The 18,749-nt window shown below is 40.2% G+C and overlaps 1 protein-coding gene across 1 annotated transcript in view; it reads left to right on the top strand.

The window, feature by feature from the left end:
* The first annotated feature begins 1,505 nt into the window (after positions 1–1,505).
* The window catches only part of uvrag (UV radiation resistance associated gene), a 59,650-nt gene continuing 42,406 nt past the window's right edge, over positions 1,506–18,749 (top strand). The window contains exons 1-12 of the mRNA XM_079565791.1: positions 1,506–1,648; positions 3,457–3,574; positions 3,658–3,692; positions 4,437–4,598; positions 4,702–4,776; positions 4,935–5,020; positions 9,598–9,703; positions 11,254–11,380; positions 15,622–15,706; positions 16,098–16,185; positions 16,297–16,357; positions 18,482–18,647. Of these exons, the coding sequence (XP_079421917.1) occupies positions 1,544–1,648; positions 3,457–3,574; positions 3,658–3,692; positions 4,437–4,598; positions 4,702–4,776; positions 4,935–5,020; positions 9,598–9,703; positions 11,254–11,380; positions 15,622–15,706; positions 16,098–16,185; positions 16,297–16,357; positions 18,482–18,647 (1,214 nt within the window). The 5' untranslated portion in view covers positions 1,506–1,543. The remainder of the gene's footprint in view (positions 1,649–3,456; positions 3,575–3,657; positions 3,693–4,436; positions 4,599–4,701; positions 4,777–4,934; positions 5,021–9,597; positions 9,704–11,253; positions 11,381–15,621; positions 15,707–16,097; positions 16,186–16,296; positions 16,358–18,481; positions 18,648–18,749) is intronic.

Below are 18,749 nucleotides of genomic sequence, written 5' to 3'. Positions count from 1 at the left end.
CTGTCAGACGAGGAGTCAAATAGGATCGTGGGGTTTCTTAAGACTTCACAGAAGATTCTGACCCACATCAAGTCTAAGTTGGATCTAAGCTTTTTAAGAATGCAGTGCACTCTATGAAGCTCAAATGTACGTACATCATGAAGGCTTTTAAATACTTTCTTTCACATCTATATAAAGCTGTTCACATTACAAAAAGCACAAACAATGCAAAGATACATTTAAGACATAACGGTAATACCAAAATGTTAAATGTGCCATAGATCTATGCAAGTGTTCCTTGTATGATTTTGTTTATCAATATGTGCTTGTGAAAATATGTTGCCATAAAGTATTAATTGCACCTACATATAAAGTGGGAAAATCTGCTTATTCTGACAATGCACTTTGTACTGTTGATTACTTTTGCCAAAGTGTCTCAGTTTGGATGATTTTGGGCAGATCAAGCTGTGAAGATAATTATGTAGCCTATGAGTTGTACCCACAGGATAAAACAAATGTGAAAAGCTAAGTATTGAAGCACTGGAAGGAGAAAGTTTTTAAGTATGTTTATACTTGTATAAAAATGACGTCATATGTGCACAAACTCAAAATAATGTAAGACATTAAAACAAAGAAACGAGGGATTTGCTGCTTTATGTCGACAGGTGGGAAGTTTCTGCAAGCAAAAATATATATATATATACAAAAAAATGCTGGATTGCATTTGTTCATCAATGTTGAAATTAAACTTTTGTATATTTTCAGAAAGTGTGTGTGTGGTCTGATGTGCTTTGAGTGCTTAATACAAATAAAGACTATATACACGGGAATGCAACACAATACGGACCTTAATAAATATGAACCTCCCAGCAAACTGGGATGAGTCTCTTGCTGCATGTCATTACTGCCCACTTGTGGTCATTTAATGCACTGCAGGTCCAAATATTTCATGGCAGGCTAAAAGCAAATACATTGTTTTTAATGTGAAACTGACACAGAAATGCCGAAAAGATTGTACGTTTAACACATAACATGTTTGACTGGCTACCACAATTACATGGAAGCAATGAGCTGTAAAGTTACTATTTTGTACCAATATTTAGAAGTGGTTTACAATTTGCACAATGTATATCGAAGTAATTACTCCGGATATTCACTGATCTCCTGCATGTCACGTTGAACTATGCTACTTCCTTGAATTCTGCAGGTTTGACAGATTTTATAAATACCGCCCATCCTACAAGATAAACAGATAAATTAACCAATAGAAACACTTACTTTTATAAATGGGCGGTGTCGTTGCGTGATGGGCACTGCATGGAGCCAATCAGAGTCCTCGCTGAAGTGCCTCACTTCCGGGACGGATTTCCGAGTCAGCCGTAGCGCAAGAGCTGTACTTTGTTTACGTCCCGTTGGTTAGCTGACAGCTGTTGTGGCGCTCAAACTACTGTAAAAACTGTTAGCATTTTGCACGTCAGGCTCAGGCGACATTACACCGACTGCAGGGCGCTGAGCATGGCGTATTTTGTTGAATGAAGAGTCTGCGCTAGATGCCGACAGGAGGATGAACTCTATCAGCGGCCGGGTCCTCTCCATCCCCGCCGCCTCTGTCACCAACTCTGGAGCATCCTCTTCCCGAGCTTTACATGTGGAGCTCACATCTCAGCAGGTACACATACAAGATGTCAGAGCCTTTGTCTGCAGATTCACTTTGAAATATACCCAGGAAAACACGTGCACAAACTTGCTGCTTTGAGGACCCACGGGCCTGTCAAACTAGCTAATAGGTTAGCATGGCAATGCTACTTGACAGCTAGCTCTCGTATAAAGTTATTTTAGCGAATGCACTTGTAGTCAGTTTGATATAAATGTAATTCTTGCACGTCTTAAGTAGCGTGTTGGATTATAAAGCATATTATTAGGCTTTATATAAGAAGCTAATGCTGTTGTGTTGCTAATGTCATTGCTAACTTTGGTTTCTGCACATACAGCAGTATTATCGTTCTTATTTTATTTTAGCACTGTACACTTTAATCTGGTCACTTTAGTATTGTTTACTCCGGCCATTTGTACCAACAGCCATTCTTTCAATAAAGATGACACCCATTCATACAACATACTCTGTGAATGTCGTGGCTCTGATCATTTCCACGCAGGTCATATCACCTGCCGCACCTGTGGCACTAATTAACTGGCAATAACTACAGCTCTGAGTGGGGCTTGTTAGTAATAACTGAAACATAAAGCCTTCCTGTTTAACATTTTGTTGTACAGAAAACCTGAAATACATCCATGTGCTGTAGAGATTTTGACGATTACAAATGTCAGAAAGACACGTTCAGCTTCTTTTCTTCTCTTATCTGAGGTAAAGCCTAAACAGTTGGACTAAAAGTGCAATCTCAAACTACTTTACCTTAATTTATGTATGTTTCACCTCCCTTTGGTCTCCTTTTCTGTGCCTTTACATTACATTGTGTACATACACAGCTTTAAACTTGTGACCACTGGCGGGTTAATTTTTCTTTCACCTTGCTAATCCTCAGTGATGGAAACCTTTTAATCCTAAAATTATACAGCAATGTCAAATGCAACTTGGATCTTTTGTTTTGCATATCCGTTGAATGGTCCAGCTCACTGTAGGTTTTGTGTTGGTCTGAATACACATTCTCCTCCATGAATACATTTGATGTCATCTCAGTCTCCGCTCATGAGCACTGGTGTTTCAGTGGAGGGCGAAAAGGCCCAAGAGGAACAATCAGTGTTTGTGTTTCCACAGTTGTTAATCTTATAGGGAATCCCATGACTTAGATTTAGTCTCAGTATGGCTGCTCTCGAAAGGACCTCCTTCTGTTTAAGGGAGTGGTAGAAATGGTATTGGCAGTATGCTTCAGAATATAGAATGCATACTTTAACTTATTTAGACTCGCATCAACGTGTAACCATAGCATTTAAGATCACCTGTAGCTAACAGAGCATGTCAAAAATCTGAAACTATTACTGTTTATTATGAGTCACATGTTCCGCCGTCTTTATGTTAAGCAGTTTAGCACTTTGTGATTTGTATCTGATGTATTCAATCATTGTTGATGTGCAAGTGAAAACATTTTTCATGTGACTGTCATGACGGATCACCCCTCACAAGTTAGCCGCTCATTTGTTTCGAGCATGAAGAGGTCATGCCACTATTAGCTGAACTGCTGCAGAGATGTTGCCAGGGCATTGGTGTCGCTTCTGTTCATTTGTAATGTTTTAAATAGTTTAGTCACATAGTGTTACATAGTTTATGGAGGAGAAGTGAAATAGAGTCAACATTAAATAGCCCGTTGTACCCGATGATCTAGTGGTTAAGGCTGTTGCACTTATGGCTCTGTTTACCCCCTTTCACCCTGTACCCTGCATAATAAAGCCCATAGGCCAAATAATGCTTTTGTAATCAGAGGAGAACCTCACACCAATACGATTGTTTTTGTGATTTAGAGACGACTACGGCATCTCCGGAGCATTGCAGCTCGAAACATTGTCAACAAGAATGGGTCGCCTTTGCTGGACACATATTTCACCCTTCATCTCTGTCTTGGAGACCGCATTTCTAGAGGTTTGAAAGTAACATAATGAATAATGACGTCACTTCAGTCATCTCTGTATTCAAACTCCACTCTCTCGCTTTTTCTCTTTCAGATTTTTACAAGAGTGAAGTCATTCGAGACTCACTGGTAAGTAAAAGCATTTCTCCAGACATGCAACATAGAACAGGGATCTCCAAGCAGTAGCCCTTTCTAGGTAGTTCCCCAAAGACTTTCTACTTTTTATTATGTTCTCATTCTGAACATGTTGAACACACTCTCCAAACATTTAGGTAAATATAGTATTAGTATAAAGTGGAAAGTCGAGACATTTTCTGTAATTGTGTTGAAATGTAATCTTGGCTGCAGCTCCACCTAAGTCATATTTATACAAGCATTGAGTCGCTCTCTATTTTTGATACATAAAAGAAGGTAAAAAGGTAAAAAAGGGTGCTGACCCCTGCCATTACATATTTGCTTACTAGATTGTATACAGCAAATTAATCTCACAATGACGTTCTTATGACCCCATGAGAATACGATTAAACCTTTTTAACATTTTGCATTTCCCTTTTGTTTGGAGTTCTCTGGCCCCTGAGGCAATAGTTTCACAACTTATGTCATCAATGTAGACACAGGAAGTGGTATGTTCAACTGTTAAGCTCTGTCCACTTTGCTTTTGGGTTTTGCTGAGTAGCATTCATTAATTTCCTGTTATTTTCCCTGTTAAAGTCCCTACTGTAAGTCCTTGCATTGTGTATTCCAAGTAATGTCATTCTTACTTTCCTAACGATGCAAAATGTTAATATAGAGATCTCCTTTGTAATGTTGATTGGTTATAATAAAAGCGTTAATTAGTTAAGTGTTAATGCATTGTCTAATTGTGTTTGTCAGAATCCCACTTGGCGAAGTTTAGACTTTGGCATGTTGCCGGACCTATTGGACACCTCAGTGTCGTGTTTCGTGGTTCGAATTTGGGGAGGCCAAGAGGAACATTATCAACTACTTATTGAGTGGAAAGTGAACTTGGATGGTCTTAGATATACAGGACAGCAGGTAAATAAAGTTAACGGCTGCACTTAATGCTCCTGCAAATGTTTAAAAGTCCTGTGTTTTGGTTTTAAAGCATTTTTGTTCTGAGCACTTTTTCTATTCACAGATTCGGTCTCGATATCCAAATGAGATCATATTTGGACTGAATGATGGCTACTATGCAGCTGACTTTGACCATAAGGTACAGACTTTATATAATCATTTAATTAATCATCTAACTACTCTTGTGTTCATTGGTAATTGTTTTGATTACATTGTGCTTATGGAAAGCACTTTGGTTTAGCAGGTGCTGTTGTAAAGCGGGTTGATTGATTGACTGATTAATTGATTGATTTCCAGGACTCATCGGAAAGAAAGAAGAATAGTCTGCTTCAGGTCGAGCAGACCGCGGTCAGAAACTCCTACAGTGTCTTCTCTTTGCTCAGGTACCCAATCTGTTTTTTTTTGTTCCATCTTGTCCGAGGCCACTTCACAGCGTACATCATTAAAACGTAAATGATCTTTCTTGCTAAAGATGTACTTTGATTATTGTTAGTACTTGCATAGGGTAACTGGACCAAAACCAAACCACATATCATGAAACAACATGACATCTAAACAATACTACTTGGAATATCAAGCCCTTATTAAAGGTGCATTATGCTTTAACTTTTTATGTAGAAAAAAGAAGTTTATATTTGTGTGAATTTTACCTTGTAGTGACCCAGCGGCTGTTTAAGTGGTCAGCATGGCGTCTTTACTTTCCATCACAGTGGTCTCTAGGACGGTCCAGGATCGATTGTTTGGAAGGTCACTGCTGATGGAGCTTCTCACCAGAAAACCTACAAAACAGCTGATTTCTACAGCTGTTGTAGAAACCACTGTCATCGAAAGTAAATGCGCCATGCTGCCCCCTCATACAGCCGCTGGGTCACTACAAGGTCAAATTCGCACAAATATCAACTTTTTTTGTTGTTGCATAATGCACCTTTTTAATAAAATATTCTGCCACAATATTTAATTTCCCCAGCAGATGGCGCCACATGAAAAATTGAAACAAAGACTAAACTAACCATCTTAGTTACTTCCAGAGCTACTGTAAAATGGATCTGCTCATTTTTAAATTACAATTACTGACCAAATGTCATTAGAGTTTTAGGTGCAGCTGGATTCATATTATTCATTTATTTATTTAATCGAATTATGAATGCAAAGAACAAGATTAAAGTCAGGAGGATTAGCTTTTAGTCTCATGCAGACTGCTTATATGTCTCAGGAAGCACAGAAGGTAGGGCTGGGCAATTAATTGAAATGTAATCAAAATCGCAATCTCTACTTTGGTCGATCTTGGTTATCGTTTTGGAACTTCATAATCGGCAGGTTTACAGGCATTTCTGTGGCAGACACGGCTCCTAGTTTTGGAGTTTGGATGAGAACAAGGAAGATTTTTGTGTGTTAAATGATACTGGAGGAAAGCATTTGTTTTACATAAGCTGAGGTTTGTATATTAGGTATGCCTTAAGTTCATGAATTAGCAACATGTTTTATTTTTCTTCAGGATTGATCAATATGAGTAAAAATCTTGATTAATTATTATTTTTTTGCCATATCTTCCATCCCTAACACAAGGCAATGTGGTTGTGAAGTTCTACAGCAGACAGCATTTAAAGAACTATTGGCTTAGTTAGATTTTGTTCAGTTACTGTCCACAAGAAGGAGACACAGCTTCACAAACCAGACACAGGGAATCCCTTGAGTTTGAAAGAATTAACTTGCAGTCACTGCTCAAAGTAGGAATCGGGTGACAAACGGGCCTGTTCCATTATCTCCAGGTTTAAAATGTAAACACTACTTCTAAACTAACAAGGGCTTCCCTTTAGGAAACCCCGCTTTAAAAACACGGTCTCATTATGCTGTAAAATAAGTGTATACTTTCATGGTCCAAAATAGAGCCATCCAGAATAGGGCAGTGATCCTGTCATTAGAAGTATTATGAAGGTCTCCACTGCATTTCTGTGAGTAAAATTACACGTGTGAACCAATATAAACTACACTTGTTTTCCAAAAGCACCATGTTTGCGTTAGAACCACGGTACTTGTGCAGCCTGATCTTTTCATAGACATGGTTTGTTTGCTATTTTGCCGTCTTTATTCAACTTTATTTAGGTTTCCCCGTGTTTCCTCTGAGTGCTCTGGTTTCCCCTACCAAAAACATGTACAATAGGTGGCTCCTCCAGCCAGGTGATTCTGACCGTTAGCCTGGCTCCATATCTGGAGGTGGAGCTTGCCTACTGCTCCTACAGATTGCCCCAGCGGCATTCAAGGGTGGCTCCAATCCACTTCCACAATCCACGATATAAAATATAACAACAATAATAAAAATAAATGTATTGCAAAGGAAAAATTATGATCTACAGATTATTCAACGTTTAAAACCAATAAAAAAAAATAATGATAAAAAAATACATTAAAATAGTAAATAAATACATTATGTTTAAAGAATAAAATCTGAATAAAAGAAAACACTAAATAAGGGCACCACACAACTCACACTGAGTTAAAAGCCTGAGAATAAAAGCAGTTCTTAAGATGAGACTTGAAACCCTCCACTGTGGGGGCCGTTCGGACATGGAGTTGTAGAGCGTTCCACAGCTCAGGGCCAACAATGATTTTACGTTTCGTCTTTGCTAGAACTTGCCCTCAGACCTCAGTGCACGCGGGGGTCGGTAAATTTGGATGAGGTCCGTGATATACTGAGGGGCCAGTCCATTCACAGCATTCAAATGCAGAGAACGAATTTCTCTACAAGTTCAATACACTACACCTTAACCTTCATGCCTAAGGTTTGGTCTTCATATGAAGTGTTTCAGCATCTTATGAGATAGATCTCACATACTATATGTGAAGTCAGCCCATAGTTAACGGGCTAGTTACAGCCTTTTGGACTTGGACAGAAGTTGCAATGTTGTCGCTTTGACATCACTGCTTACCAAACTGAAACCATGGATGTCTGTTTGGTGACATTATCAAACTGTGATGTAGTGCTTTTATATTTAATGCAGCTCTGTGTTATCAGGATACTTTTGTACAATAATCATGATAAAAAATTAAACTCACTAAGAAGATCATGATACATATATTTTTTTTCATTTTGCCCACCCCATTATTAAACTATACTGTTTGATATGAATAAGAGCCATATGCTGAGAGCAAAACAATTTTCCACTTGATTGGCACGACCTCCATGTACAGACTGTACAGTGAGTGTCAACAGAAGCAGTACTCGAGCTCAAATCTGAGCTCTTGGTGGGATTTCTCATGCCCTCTGGGGTTTATAAACCAGAATACCTTGCTGCAGAGGTGGGTTCACCTGTTGGTTCGCAGGCTGCTAGATCAATGTCTTTGGGGGCTTACCAGCAGTGGGCTTAACACCTAAGCTTTCACTCACTTGCACAGATAAGTGCGGATGTAGATGCTTTTGTTTGCATTTCACGTGTCTAGTGTGGATTGGCACAAAACACAAAGGGCTCCCATGTACCGACTTTATGAAGTATTGTTTTTGTTCTTAGACTCGAGGCCTGTTTCAGTAAACTTTCAACTTAAATTCCTTCTGTCGGACACTTCATTTCACATTAGATTACCGGTAATATTTTCACCCTTGTTTCACCGTGTAATGCATCAGTCGGGCCTTAATGCCTTTCTTTTTTTTATGAGGAAGCACATGTTTTGTTTTTTTCAACCTTTTATAAAGTAGAAGCGGAGTATGAGCGCATAGCTGTCTGCGCTGTAGCTTTGTTATTCTGTTCATAATTTGTAACTTGTGTGGAGGCAATTAACCGTAACTCAGCACTCTCAAAACAATTGTATTCCTGTTCTAAGTTTGGATCATCTTTTGTGTCACTTCCTTAGCTGTTTGAAGATCATGCATTCAGATACACTGCACAGCACCGCCTACAGCCTTTGAGATAAAAACATTAATAGTGTGTAGTTTTTTGTGGCGTTCGGAACAAAATTTACAAAATTAGAGTGACTGGGTCAAGCTCATGTGCAGATGTATGACCTTGGCTTTCCAGCTGCACATGTTTGTGTGCTGTCTTGTCTTTTTTGGCTCTCGTACCTTTATATTATCTCTGTAAGCCAGATGGCACACATGCTGGCTCAGTGTTATTCAACGCAGACTGTGGCTGGTGACCCAAATCGGGCTGTAAATATTTATTTAAAGATAAAATAAGCAAGCTGTATATGAAAGTGATGGAAGACTGCTGTAATATTGCGTTGAATTGTTCCATGCGTATATCATTATTAGGTTGAACTAATTTCTCACGCCGTGCAACATCTTGTGGAGTCAGTATTTGTTCTTCTTTCCTGATAAAAATTGTAGATCCTTTATTAGTTATTAGTCTAAGTCATAACTTCCTGGGAATAAAACCTGTCTCTTGGCCATGCAATAGACTCAGTGACAATGATGGCATCTGTAGGACAATGTGTTTACGTCCCAAACATCCAGATCTGAGTTCCCCTTGATGAGCAGAGCGTTTGCCAGGACCTGGGAAATGATAAGATGACAGACATGCATGAAGAGAGATAAAAGTGTTCACCTGGGGAAAGGCCCTATCAGATTCTCCTTTCACTTCGACCAAAACAGTTGAAACAAAACACATTTACCCTGATGTCACTTAAGAGTTTGTCCAAAATATAAAGTATCTCTGTCATTTTTAATTTTTTTAAGTTGAGGAAAAGAGGTAATTGTGTTGGAACTGCCTGAATTAGGTGCATTCCACAGGTAAAGCCGTTTCTCATCGCCCCGGCTTGACCCAGTCGCTCCCACTCTTTGTGTACCACAGTCACCAACTTATGAGAGTAAAAGCATCTGGTTGATATAAATACTGATGTTTTCCTTTTCATTTGAGTAGTTTGAATACATATGTTTAAATTTAGCGCACCAGTGGGTTTAGAGAGCTATTCAAAACATAATGTATTTTTTTATGCTGTGGACATTAACTTGGCTGCTGTTCTTTTGAAGGCTTCACACGGCTCAAAGGGCCATCAAGCAGACGCAAGTGACGGTGCAGAAGATCGGGAAGGAGATTGAAGAGAAGTTGAGGACGACGGCATCTTGCACTGAGCGGGTAAGCAAAAAGTTTACAAAAAAAGAAATCTATGGCCATAATATGAGCAACATGGCAGTCTTGAGTGATCCAGGTTCGACATTGTGTTTATTGTCATCACCCTTTCGAAAGGCCCCTCTCTCTGTGTTGTAATAAAGCCAGAGTTGGTGACGTGGTGCATTTGATCCTCCATGTAGACTTCACTTCACACACAACACATACCCAGGCTTTGTGTGTCAGTCTTCAGGTTTATTTCCATTATGTTGATTAGCTATTTCTGTCAGCTTTTGATACAAATGTTTTACCGCTCTTCTATAACTCTTCTGAGGCCTCTGTGCACTTTGCACAAAAACATTCTTCTACCACAAAAGACTCTTTTGAAAAAGATATTTCCTCCCAGTAAAAGATTCTTTGAAATCTTTTCAAGGCTCCCATCAGATAATAAATCACATAATCCTCGTCCTTTACCTTTCTATAAGTTCTCTGCAGTGTGGACCCTTGAAGAGATGGCAGCATTGTGTGACCATTGTAAGGCTTTTTTCTGTTCTGGAGCAGCCTCTCTCCTCTCTGTGTTGTAGGATCAAAGCAGGACACTCTGGAGGCCACCAGGCCCAGCACAGAGCCCTCTCACCCACTCTGTGCCATTCATCTGCTGCTTACCGGCTGCCCCCCAGACTGGCTGCTTATTTACTCAGCTGACCCTCTGCTGTTTGATGTCCTTTCAGTCAGACGGGCTCTTGCGCTGGGCTACAGGCCCCTACACACTTGTACTCTTCTGACCCACATGTCAACTGGGCCACAGTCTTCAGTGAAAGTGTAGGAGGCTCCTGGTTCGTGCCAAAGCCAGTGGTGGTTAACATGCAAGCATAAGGGTGTGATGCACTGGAGAGATGAAGGCTGTATCAGCCTTCTCCCTCACACAGATTACCCTCACGCTTTTAGCTACAAAGCTCTGACGCACATCTCTGTACTTCTACATTTGTCATGGCATGTTACTGCACCTCAAGACTTTAGCAAAGAGCCACGTGGGTCTGTATTTGATCGATATTACAATGCCACTGCGATATCTACAGTTTAGTGACAGTATTTTGGTCAGGAGCCCTCATGTTTGGAGGACAGACTTAATGTGCGTGTCCACTGTTTAGTGAATTTGAGAAATTAGAATAAATGTTGTTAATTATTACACGTATAAGATGCTGTCTATTTACAGTTTAGTTTCTAATTTACAAAGACACACAAACTGGAGCAGCCAATGTCCAGGCCTCCATATAGGAACATGCAGACTGCCATTCCCATGACATGGACTCATTACTTTAGCTTATCAGCAGTTACAGTAATCTCAGGGTTCAGGAGATGTTTTGAGTAGCTCACATGTTCTCCATCTTTCTTGTTATATTTGTTGACAATGGATTGAGGATACAGGTGGTGAGTGCTTGCATTGTAGATATGTATGAAATCAATGCGCTGTGGGATCAGTCTGTAAAAGCATAACTTCTTTTACATAAGGCCCATGAAAATTTGGGTGTCTTTATGAGAAGTAATAAACACTCTATACATTTTTGTGTCTGCAGAAAAAGGAGAGAGAATGTATGCAGCTGCGCCTCGCTGTTCTGCGCAGTGAACTGGAGCGACAGACCAAGGCTCTGGGCCGGGAAACGGACCTGCGGCAGAAAGAAAGAGCACAGCTTCAGAAAAAAGGTAAAGAGCTGAGGCTAATTTTCAAGTTCACTGACTGTAAAAGAACAGTTTTCTGAATCTTAACAAAGTAGAAACCCCTCGACTAGACTTCACAACTGGACTAAGATGGACTAAACCGACCAGACAAGCAGCACGAGGCCCCAACATGAAAACACCACATTAAGCAATTGATTCTTTGTCTATGTTACAGTGTAGATAATATGATTTGTTTTTTTTGTTTCTGTTTGTAAACTCAACATTCCCAAGTGTCCTGTTACCTGGGTACACTAATGAGATCTTCTTCTTTGTGGCTTTCAAAGGCTTCATTCGCACAAACAAGCCTTGGTATTTGACTAAAAGAAGGATCTCAGTCACTCAGTGATAGAAGTTGTACTTTCTGAAAATCAGATGCACAAACACAGTTGAGAAAAGAAACAGCCATAATAAGGGTCAAGGTTCCTTTGTACTGTGACCCTGAAACAGGACTGTTAATCCTCGTGCTCTTTACATGTCACCACGCTGTCTGCTGCCAAGACTATACTGCACTTCCACATCCCACTGAGCCGTGCTCCAGACAGGACGGGTACAGGAGGTAGCGGATTAGAAATGCTGAAGCAGAACAGGGCTGTGTCCCCAGGCTCAGAGGCGATGTGGATGCTTTTGTCTTCTGCTCTGCTCTCCATATTGTTTAATTTTACTGCATATGTTTCCTAAACCTGTGTCTTGACTTTAGGTCTTTTTGACCCATAGACAAGACGGCACAGAATAAAAGAGGGTAAATAATTGGGGAGAGACAATCAGCAGATTGTTGAGGACAGAAAAGGGTTGTGCCATTTGTGTTTTCCCACCACAGGAACCTTTTGCGACTCCCTTTTGATCACTTTTTGCCAGGGCTGCTTTTGGAGGAACTTTTTCATCCCAGGGGGTAGTACTTTCTCATCCGACCATGCATTGGTGCAGTCAATCCAATAAATACTAAATATAAAAATGCACAATCCAGACGATAATTTCAAGCTGGTTAAACCCACTTGCTTAATCATCATGAAAAGAAGCGACATAACTCAGTGAATCTTTATTTTTCTATAAACTCCCAAAGCCTGCTCATTGCACGCTGTGTTTCTTGTTCAATTATACATTTTCTGCAGTAAAAAGTGTATTCTGGAGCTTTTGAACTTTTGCTACAGGTTAGTGAGTACAGGTACACACAGGATGGGACATGGGCTGATTTTTTTTTGCCAGGGCCGAACGTCTAGTTGATGATCATGTACCGCTTTTACAAGTTGCATATCATTATAGGCCTAACGGGGAGGCCTTTGGTGGCATCCCTTTAAAATTTTAAAGGAAGAGACCATATTTTAGACGTTTTTAAACATGTATTTGGATCTTCGTTGTGGGCAATCCAGTTTCTCAGAATCATCTTGGAGGATCTTTGCTGAAGGGACTTATCTCCTTCAATACGACAGACTGGTAGTTCGGTAGCATGGCATGTATTTTTTTATAGCTGCTAGTTGCTTTATTCAAAACGGAAGCAAAGGTTGCAGCAAATAGTTGATCTTAGGCAGCTGCCATCTTGGCTCTTTTTGAAAATCTAATATTGCGTCTCTGAACCGCCTCTTGGCTCTGATTTGTGTAAATCAAGCACCTCAGCAGTGATTCCAGACGGGCTTTCTCCATTTAGAATACAGTGGAAAAGACTAAACTGCCAGGCTATATTTTTCACACATTCCTTGGTGTATTGGATGCAGGTTTCTCTCTGCCTTTTATTGACGTTTTAATAGCTGGTCTAAGTACATTGCTATGCCGCAAATCCCCAAAGGAGAGCCCATATGCACCGTCCGTCTACACCCATCGTCACGCTCATGGGATCTTGTGTGTACCTGGCCTTATGGTCTTCAGCTCGATCTACTCCTGCAGCCCAGTCAGGTGAGCGTGTCAGGGTTGTTGTTTTTTTGCTGTGTATTTCTAGGTTTTCATACAACTTTGGAGAACAGTGTCATCCACGTTCACCCTTTGTTCCTGTAAGATGAATGGACTGGACTTTTGTGGGGTCACAGTCCTGTCAAAATTTCCTCCTTCACTAATTTCCCTCCTTTACCTCAAGCAGACACATAAATCAGTGCTGTGAACGGCGTTTATTGTACTTAGTAACGGTAGTTATTCTCGCGCTCTGTAACACAGCCAAGTCGGCCGGCCAATAAATGTCAGTGGTTGACGTTCAAAGGTTTAGGAAATACAGTGCTCTGCAGGACGGGACCGTGAAGCTTTTGTCACCTCCGAGCACGGGTCTCATGTTAAAGCCATCATCGTTAGCAACAGGTTTGTGCTTCTGCGTTCTTCAGCTGGCTGCCATTTTGACTTAGGCCAAGAGGTTGAAAGTGATGTCCAACTCAGTAATTAGTGCCTCATAGGGATGGGTAATAATCAAAACTTAAGTGAAATTGGAGTTTGGATGAGACAATGGGAGATTTTTGTCATTAAATGTTACTGGAAAAAAAATGTATCTTTTTGTTTGAGCTTAGGTTTGTATGAAAGGTGTGTCATGAATCAGTTCCATGTTCCAATTCTTCGGGGGAGCTTCAGCAAGCTTTTTAGAGTCACTTTCACAGAAATGCTAGAAAACTTGCCTGTAGATTCATGATGCCGATACAAATGCTTTATAATTAGATGCACAGTGTTTTTCCCCACATTACTACAATACACTAGGGAGGACAAAAAATGCTTTGTTCCACTACTAGAACAAAAAAAGATCAGGTACAGTGCCTTTAATAAATACAATTCCTTTACGATACGTTTGCATATTAATTAAAGATATGCTCTTGTTTGTCCCTATGCAATAAAAATAGGTGATGAGATGTGTTCACTTCCTGAAGATGAATACATGTTGTTTACCGCTGCACATGTTTCAGAAGTCTCTCCAAAGCCTCTGCAGAGCACAAGATAAAGTCCTGACACAGCAGGTGCTCAAGCACTGCACGTAATGCACCATACCATGAGGGTTTTCTCTCCAGCCCCTGATGGTCCTGGAATGGGTTAGCTTCAGGATGAAAGCATGAAGAGATGGATCGGCAGAACAGATAGGGCAGACCTGGGCACAACATGAAAGCAAGAGTGTAGTGGAGGCCCACACCTTTACTGTTAAAATATGTTTTCTTGTCATCACTTCTGACTGATGTATGGCCTGTCTGAGCTCTGATCTGCATTTGGGCTTAATCTGATGGAGATGACTGTTTGTGCCTCTATTTGCCGGAATAGAAACATGGTCTGTAGATACCAGGTCACTTTAAAGCAAATCAAAATAAAAGTAGTTAAAACTTGAGCAGCCTGTTGGATACACACGGTGCAACAAGCTGTGGAAATAAAATATATTTTACTTATTGTTTCAACATGGTGTTTTACAAATTATTATATCCTTGATTGGTGATTAAACAACCTTTCAGACCCTTTTGCAAAGCCTGTGCAGCCCACTAGGAGGCCCTGATCTCCACTAGGAACCACTAGTTTAACTAATATCATACTGTTATGTCACTGGTGGCTGTGTCGACCGCTGCAGGGGACGGCTCATTACCAGTGTTTACAGTCACAATATGAGCACTTGTGAGTCCGGGCACTCACAGCTGAGGTTTGTGTGTCTTTAGTCCTCCATGTTTCTTTTGAGGCCTGTTTAAACAAACGCTGTCCCACCTGATCATCAGTCTCCATGTTTTTAACCCGTGTGCAGGAGCTGTCAAACAAACAAGACTTATTTCATTATGAAGATAATTCCTTTTTTGGTAAAAGTCAATAAATACTTATGTAATTTTTAGAGTTGGATTAAAAACAAATTGAAAAAGAATTTGGCTGATTTTCTTTCCAATAAGAGTCAAATTCACTCATCTTTCACCAACATCAGGCTTCAATTTCTGATGATGTTTTGTGATACTGTAGCAATCTGTTTTTGTTCTTTTACAGCGTAATCCTAAATGATGTCTGATTCCCTTCCGTTTTATGCTACACTGGTTTCTCATGAACTTGACTGTTTTGTGGTTTGACAACTTCCCTCTGCTGTATCATCACTGTTGCTGTATCTGATATTATTTCATTCCCAGCTCTATATTTACCTCGTCTGGAGGATCCTGTAATCTCTAGACATATGTTGTTGTTTTTTGTTGTGTCAAAGGAAATAATTGATGGTGTCATCAAAAGACCTGCCTGAATGGACGATGGCAGGCGCTAAATACAAGTCTCGTGGCTGTTACCAGTAAAATTTCCTGTTCTCGTTTCAGAGGAGATTTTTTCAGCTCAACACGACACTCTGAAGCTCGAGAAAGAATCGCTCACCAAGCTGCAGAAGGAATGCACTGCCAAAAGGTCTGTAGAAACCTGCAATTAAGTGTTGATTTATGTTTGCATACACAACACTTCGATGTAACTTCAAGTCAATTCAGCATCAAATTATTTATCTTGCACAATGTTGCAATATTACAGCAACATCATTTTAGAATAAAAAATCGTTGTCTAATTAGTGTTTCCTTAGTAGACAGTGGTATGCCGTCTTAAAATGCCAAATAGCTTTACCCCAAGAGGTGAAGTCGTACCTGACCATCACCAAGACTAAACCAAAGCAGGACCAGGAGATGCCACAAACAGGCAATTAACAACTGCTTTAACAATAAAACATCTTTTTACAGGATCCAAAATATAGATATGATCATAAACATAATTTTATCTGTTTTTCACTGTGTTTCTGTTGTGTTTGCAGAGAACAGCTGCTCAAGTCGAATGCCCAGCTCACTTTCCGTTGTCGTCAACTTCTCTCTGAGCTTTCATATATTTACCCCATTGATGTGGTAAGTAAAAAGTGTGTTCATCATAATGGCAGTATTTCTTTGTTTTGTCAGTAGTATCTGGTCACCGACATCAGCTCATTGATAACAAGTCTCCAAAACCTGAATCCACAGACAAACCAGACGGATTATGTCATCTGTGGAGTGAAGCTGCCCAACTCAGAGGATTTTCAAGGTAACCTTTATGATCTTTACTGATCAGAAGAGTTTTCCATTGTCAAATCAGCGTAGCGTCAAACATAACAAAACATAACAGACAATATTAACACTATAGATGGCCATGTTTAGGGTGAGTTTGTTCCTGTGATGGCGTTGATTTTTCATTTATACATTTTATGAACATTTAGCTTTATTCATGTGATCACCATAAGTGCCATAAGCCATTTCGTCTTAAAAATTACAAAATTCGCTGTAAGGGCTTTGAGGTTGATGTGGGCTTTGTTTTCTCATTGCCAGCGAGACTTGGGGTTTGAGGTGTAATTCATGCAGCTTTGAAACTGCTCACATCTCACCTGTCAATGTCCTTTAAGAACTCATAGCTTTCAGAACATCGGCTGCTTGAATCATGTATTTCCACAATTTCACTTCCACTCTCAGGGAGTGGTGTATCTGCTGTTGTTTCAAAAATTACTTGCAGCATGAGTTGTGTGAGGTCTAGATACACAGTGGTGGCCCTAATCTAGTCCTGAATTGTCTCCACTGGTGTCAAAGAGAGTTTAAAACATCCTCGAGGGTGATTTTTTCTCACAAAAAGTCAGGGTTAGGGGTAGCTGGATCCTAATCCCTCTAAGGTCAGAGTGGTATTGTCCCCAAGTCCATCAGGCTTCTACATTTAACTTGGCTTCTCTTATCAGCTTCCTTTGACAAGGCATGTGTAGTCTTCAGTTGCACCCTGCGGTGTTGGACAAACGTCCCTTTGTTGACCTTATATTAGAGCCATACTATGCTACTATAGGAAGACGAGGCATGATTTTCTTATGGTATGAACTGAAATGCATCAGGATGAAATACTGTGTCTTGAAAGTCAGCTGTGCTTCCCGTCTGCCATGGTGTGTTATTTCAACACATTAGGAGAAAAACCATGATAGCTTTAAATCTCAGCCTCAAGCAGTGTCCCGCTGGTGCTGGAGAATGTTAAACCACATAGTCTGTTGACTACTAAACTTTTCTTCCTATTTGTGCTTTTACAGAAACATTCCCCCAGGCGTCACGTTTTCCAACCTAAAAGACATTTATGCTTTTTTTTGGATACTTGGATCACATGCCTTTGCTTTTTAAGCACATATTTGAATTCATCATTACTACACCCAGTGTTCCTCTCACTATGTTCTCTGATACTCATGCATTGAGCTGGATGTCTGCTATAGTTTAATTTCATCCCCTTTGAGGGGATGGGACGATGCGCTTTTGTCACCGTACAGAGGGTCCTAGACAAGTTGTTTTACAATGCAACTTGTTTTGGTTATGATCTATTGTGATTCAATAATTAAAAAGTAAAAGAAAGCACAATCTTTAGTGTCCAACAGTTATACTGACACCATCACAAGCCTTTGAAATATATTTCAATATTATTTATTCAAGGAAGTTGCAGTTAGAATATTCTATATAAAACAGATGACGGAGCCGTTATCCTGGGCCCCCGAGACTGAATCACATTTGAGCAAATAGGTCATTATTTAAGCCTGTATGTCAGACTTCAAAGGCCCGTCAGGACGGGACAGAATGTTTACTTGTCTTTTGAGGTTATAATCCAGATCACTCACAGACAATAACAGGAAGGTTATGTTTGCAATATTACCAGAAAAGTCGAAGACCTGGCCTGTTGGAGGTTAACAGGTGAGCCTCATAAGTGACCCAGCTGGAGACATGGCGTTGTACGACCTATGACGAGGATTTTCTTGTACTGCACAAAATAACATGGCAAAACATAGCGCTGCTGAAACGTTGACGGCAACAAAAAAACAAACTGAAAAACTGTCCCCCAGTTACACTGACGCCATCACAAGCCTTTGAAATATGTGTCCCAGTAAAGCACACTCCTGTCCCGGCAGAATTCGAGATCACTTTTGGCTTTTGACTGTGAAAGCCGTACATCAGAACATTGTGATTTGGATTTTCAAAACATTTTTACGACGACAAAGAGGAATTTCAAAATATATAAATTGTCCCAGTCATACTTTGCTATCGTTAATCTGATATTTTTGTCAACTTTGTTTCTTACTACCCACATGTGTAAACTGTTTCCACCAAAGAACTGTATTTGCAGCAAGTGCAAACAAAGCTTTGCATTGTTTTCCAGCTAAAGATGATGGGAGCGTGGCCGTTGCCCTGGGATACACTTCGCACTTGGTGCTGATGATCTCCTGCTTCCTTCAGATCCCTCTTCGGTATCCAGTGATCCACAAAGGCTCACGCTCCTCCATCAAAGACACCATCACTGACAGACTCACAGAGAAGGAGAGAGAGTAAGTAACAGGAGCCGCTTGCGTCTTTTATTTTACCACAATTTCCATGCACATACGCACTGGTGTATTGTTATGTATAGTGCAGGAAACCTGGGATAGAAA

The sequence above is a fragment of the Gobius niger genome, assembly GCF_951799975.1.
Source record: "Gobius niger genome assembly, chromosome: 11".
NCBI lineage: Eukaryota > Metazoa > Chordata > Actinopteri > Gobiiformes > Gobiidae > Gobius > Gobius niger.
Note: the sequence above shows the minus strand (reverse complement) of the source record. Positions and strands in the feature narration are given on the sequence as shown.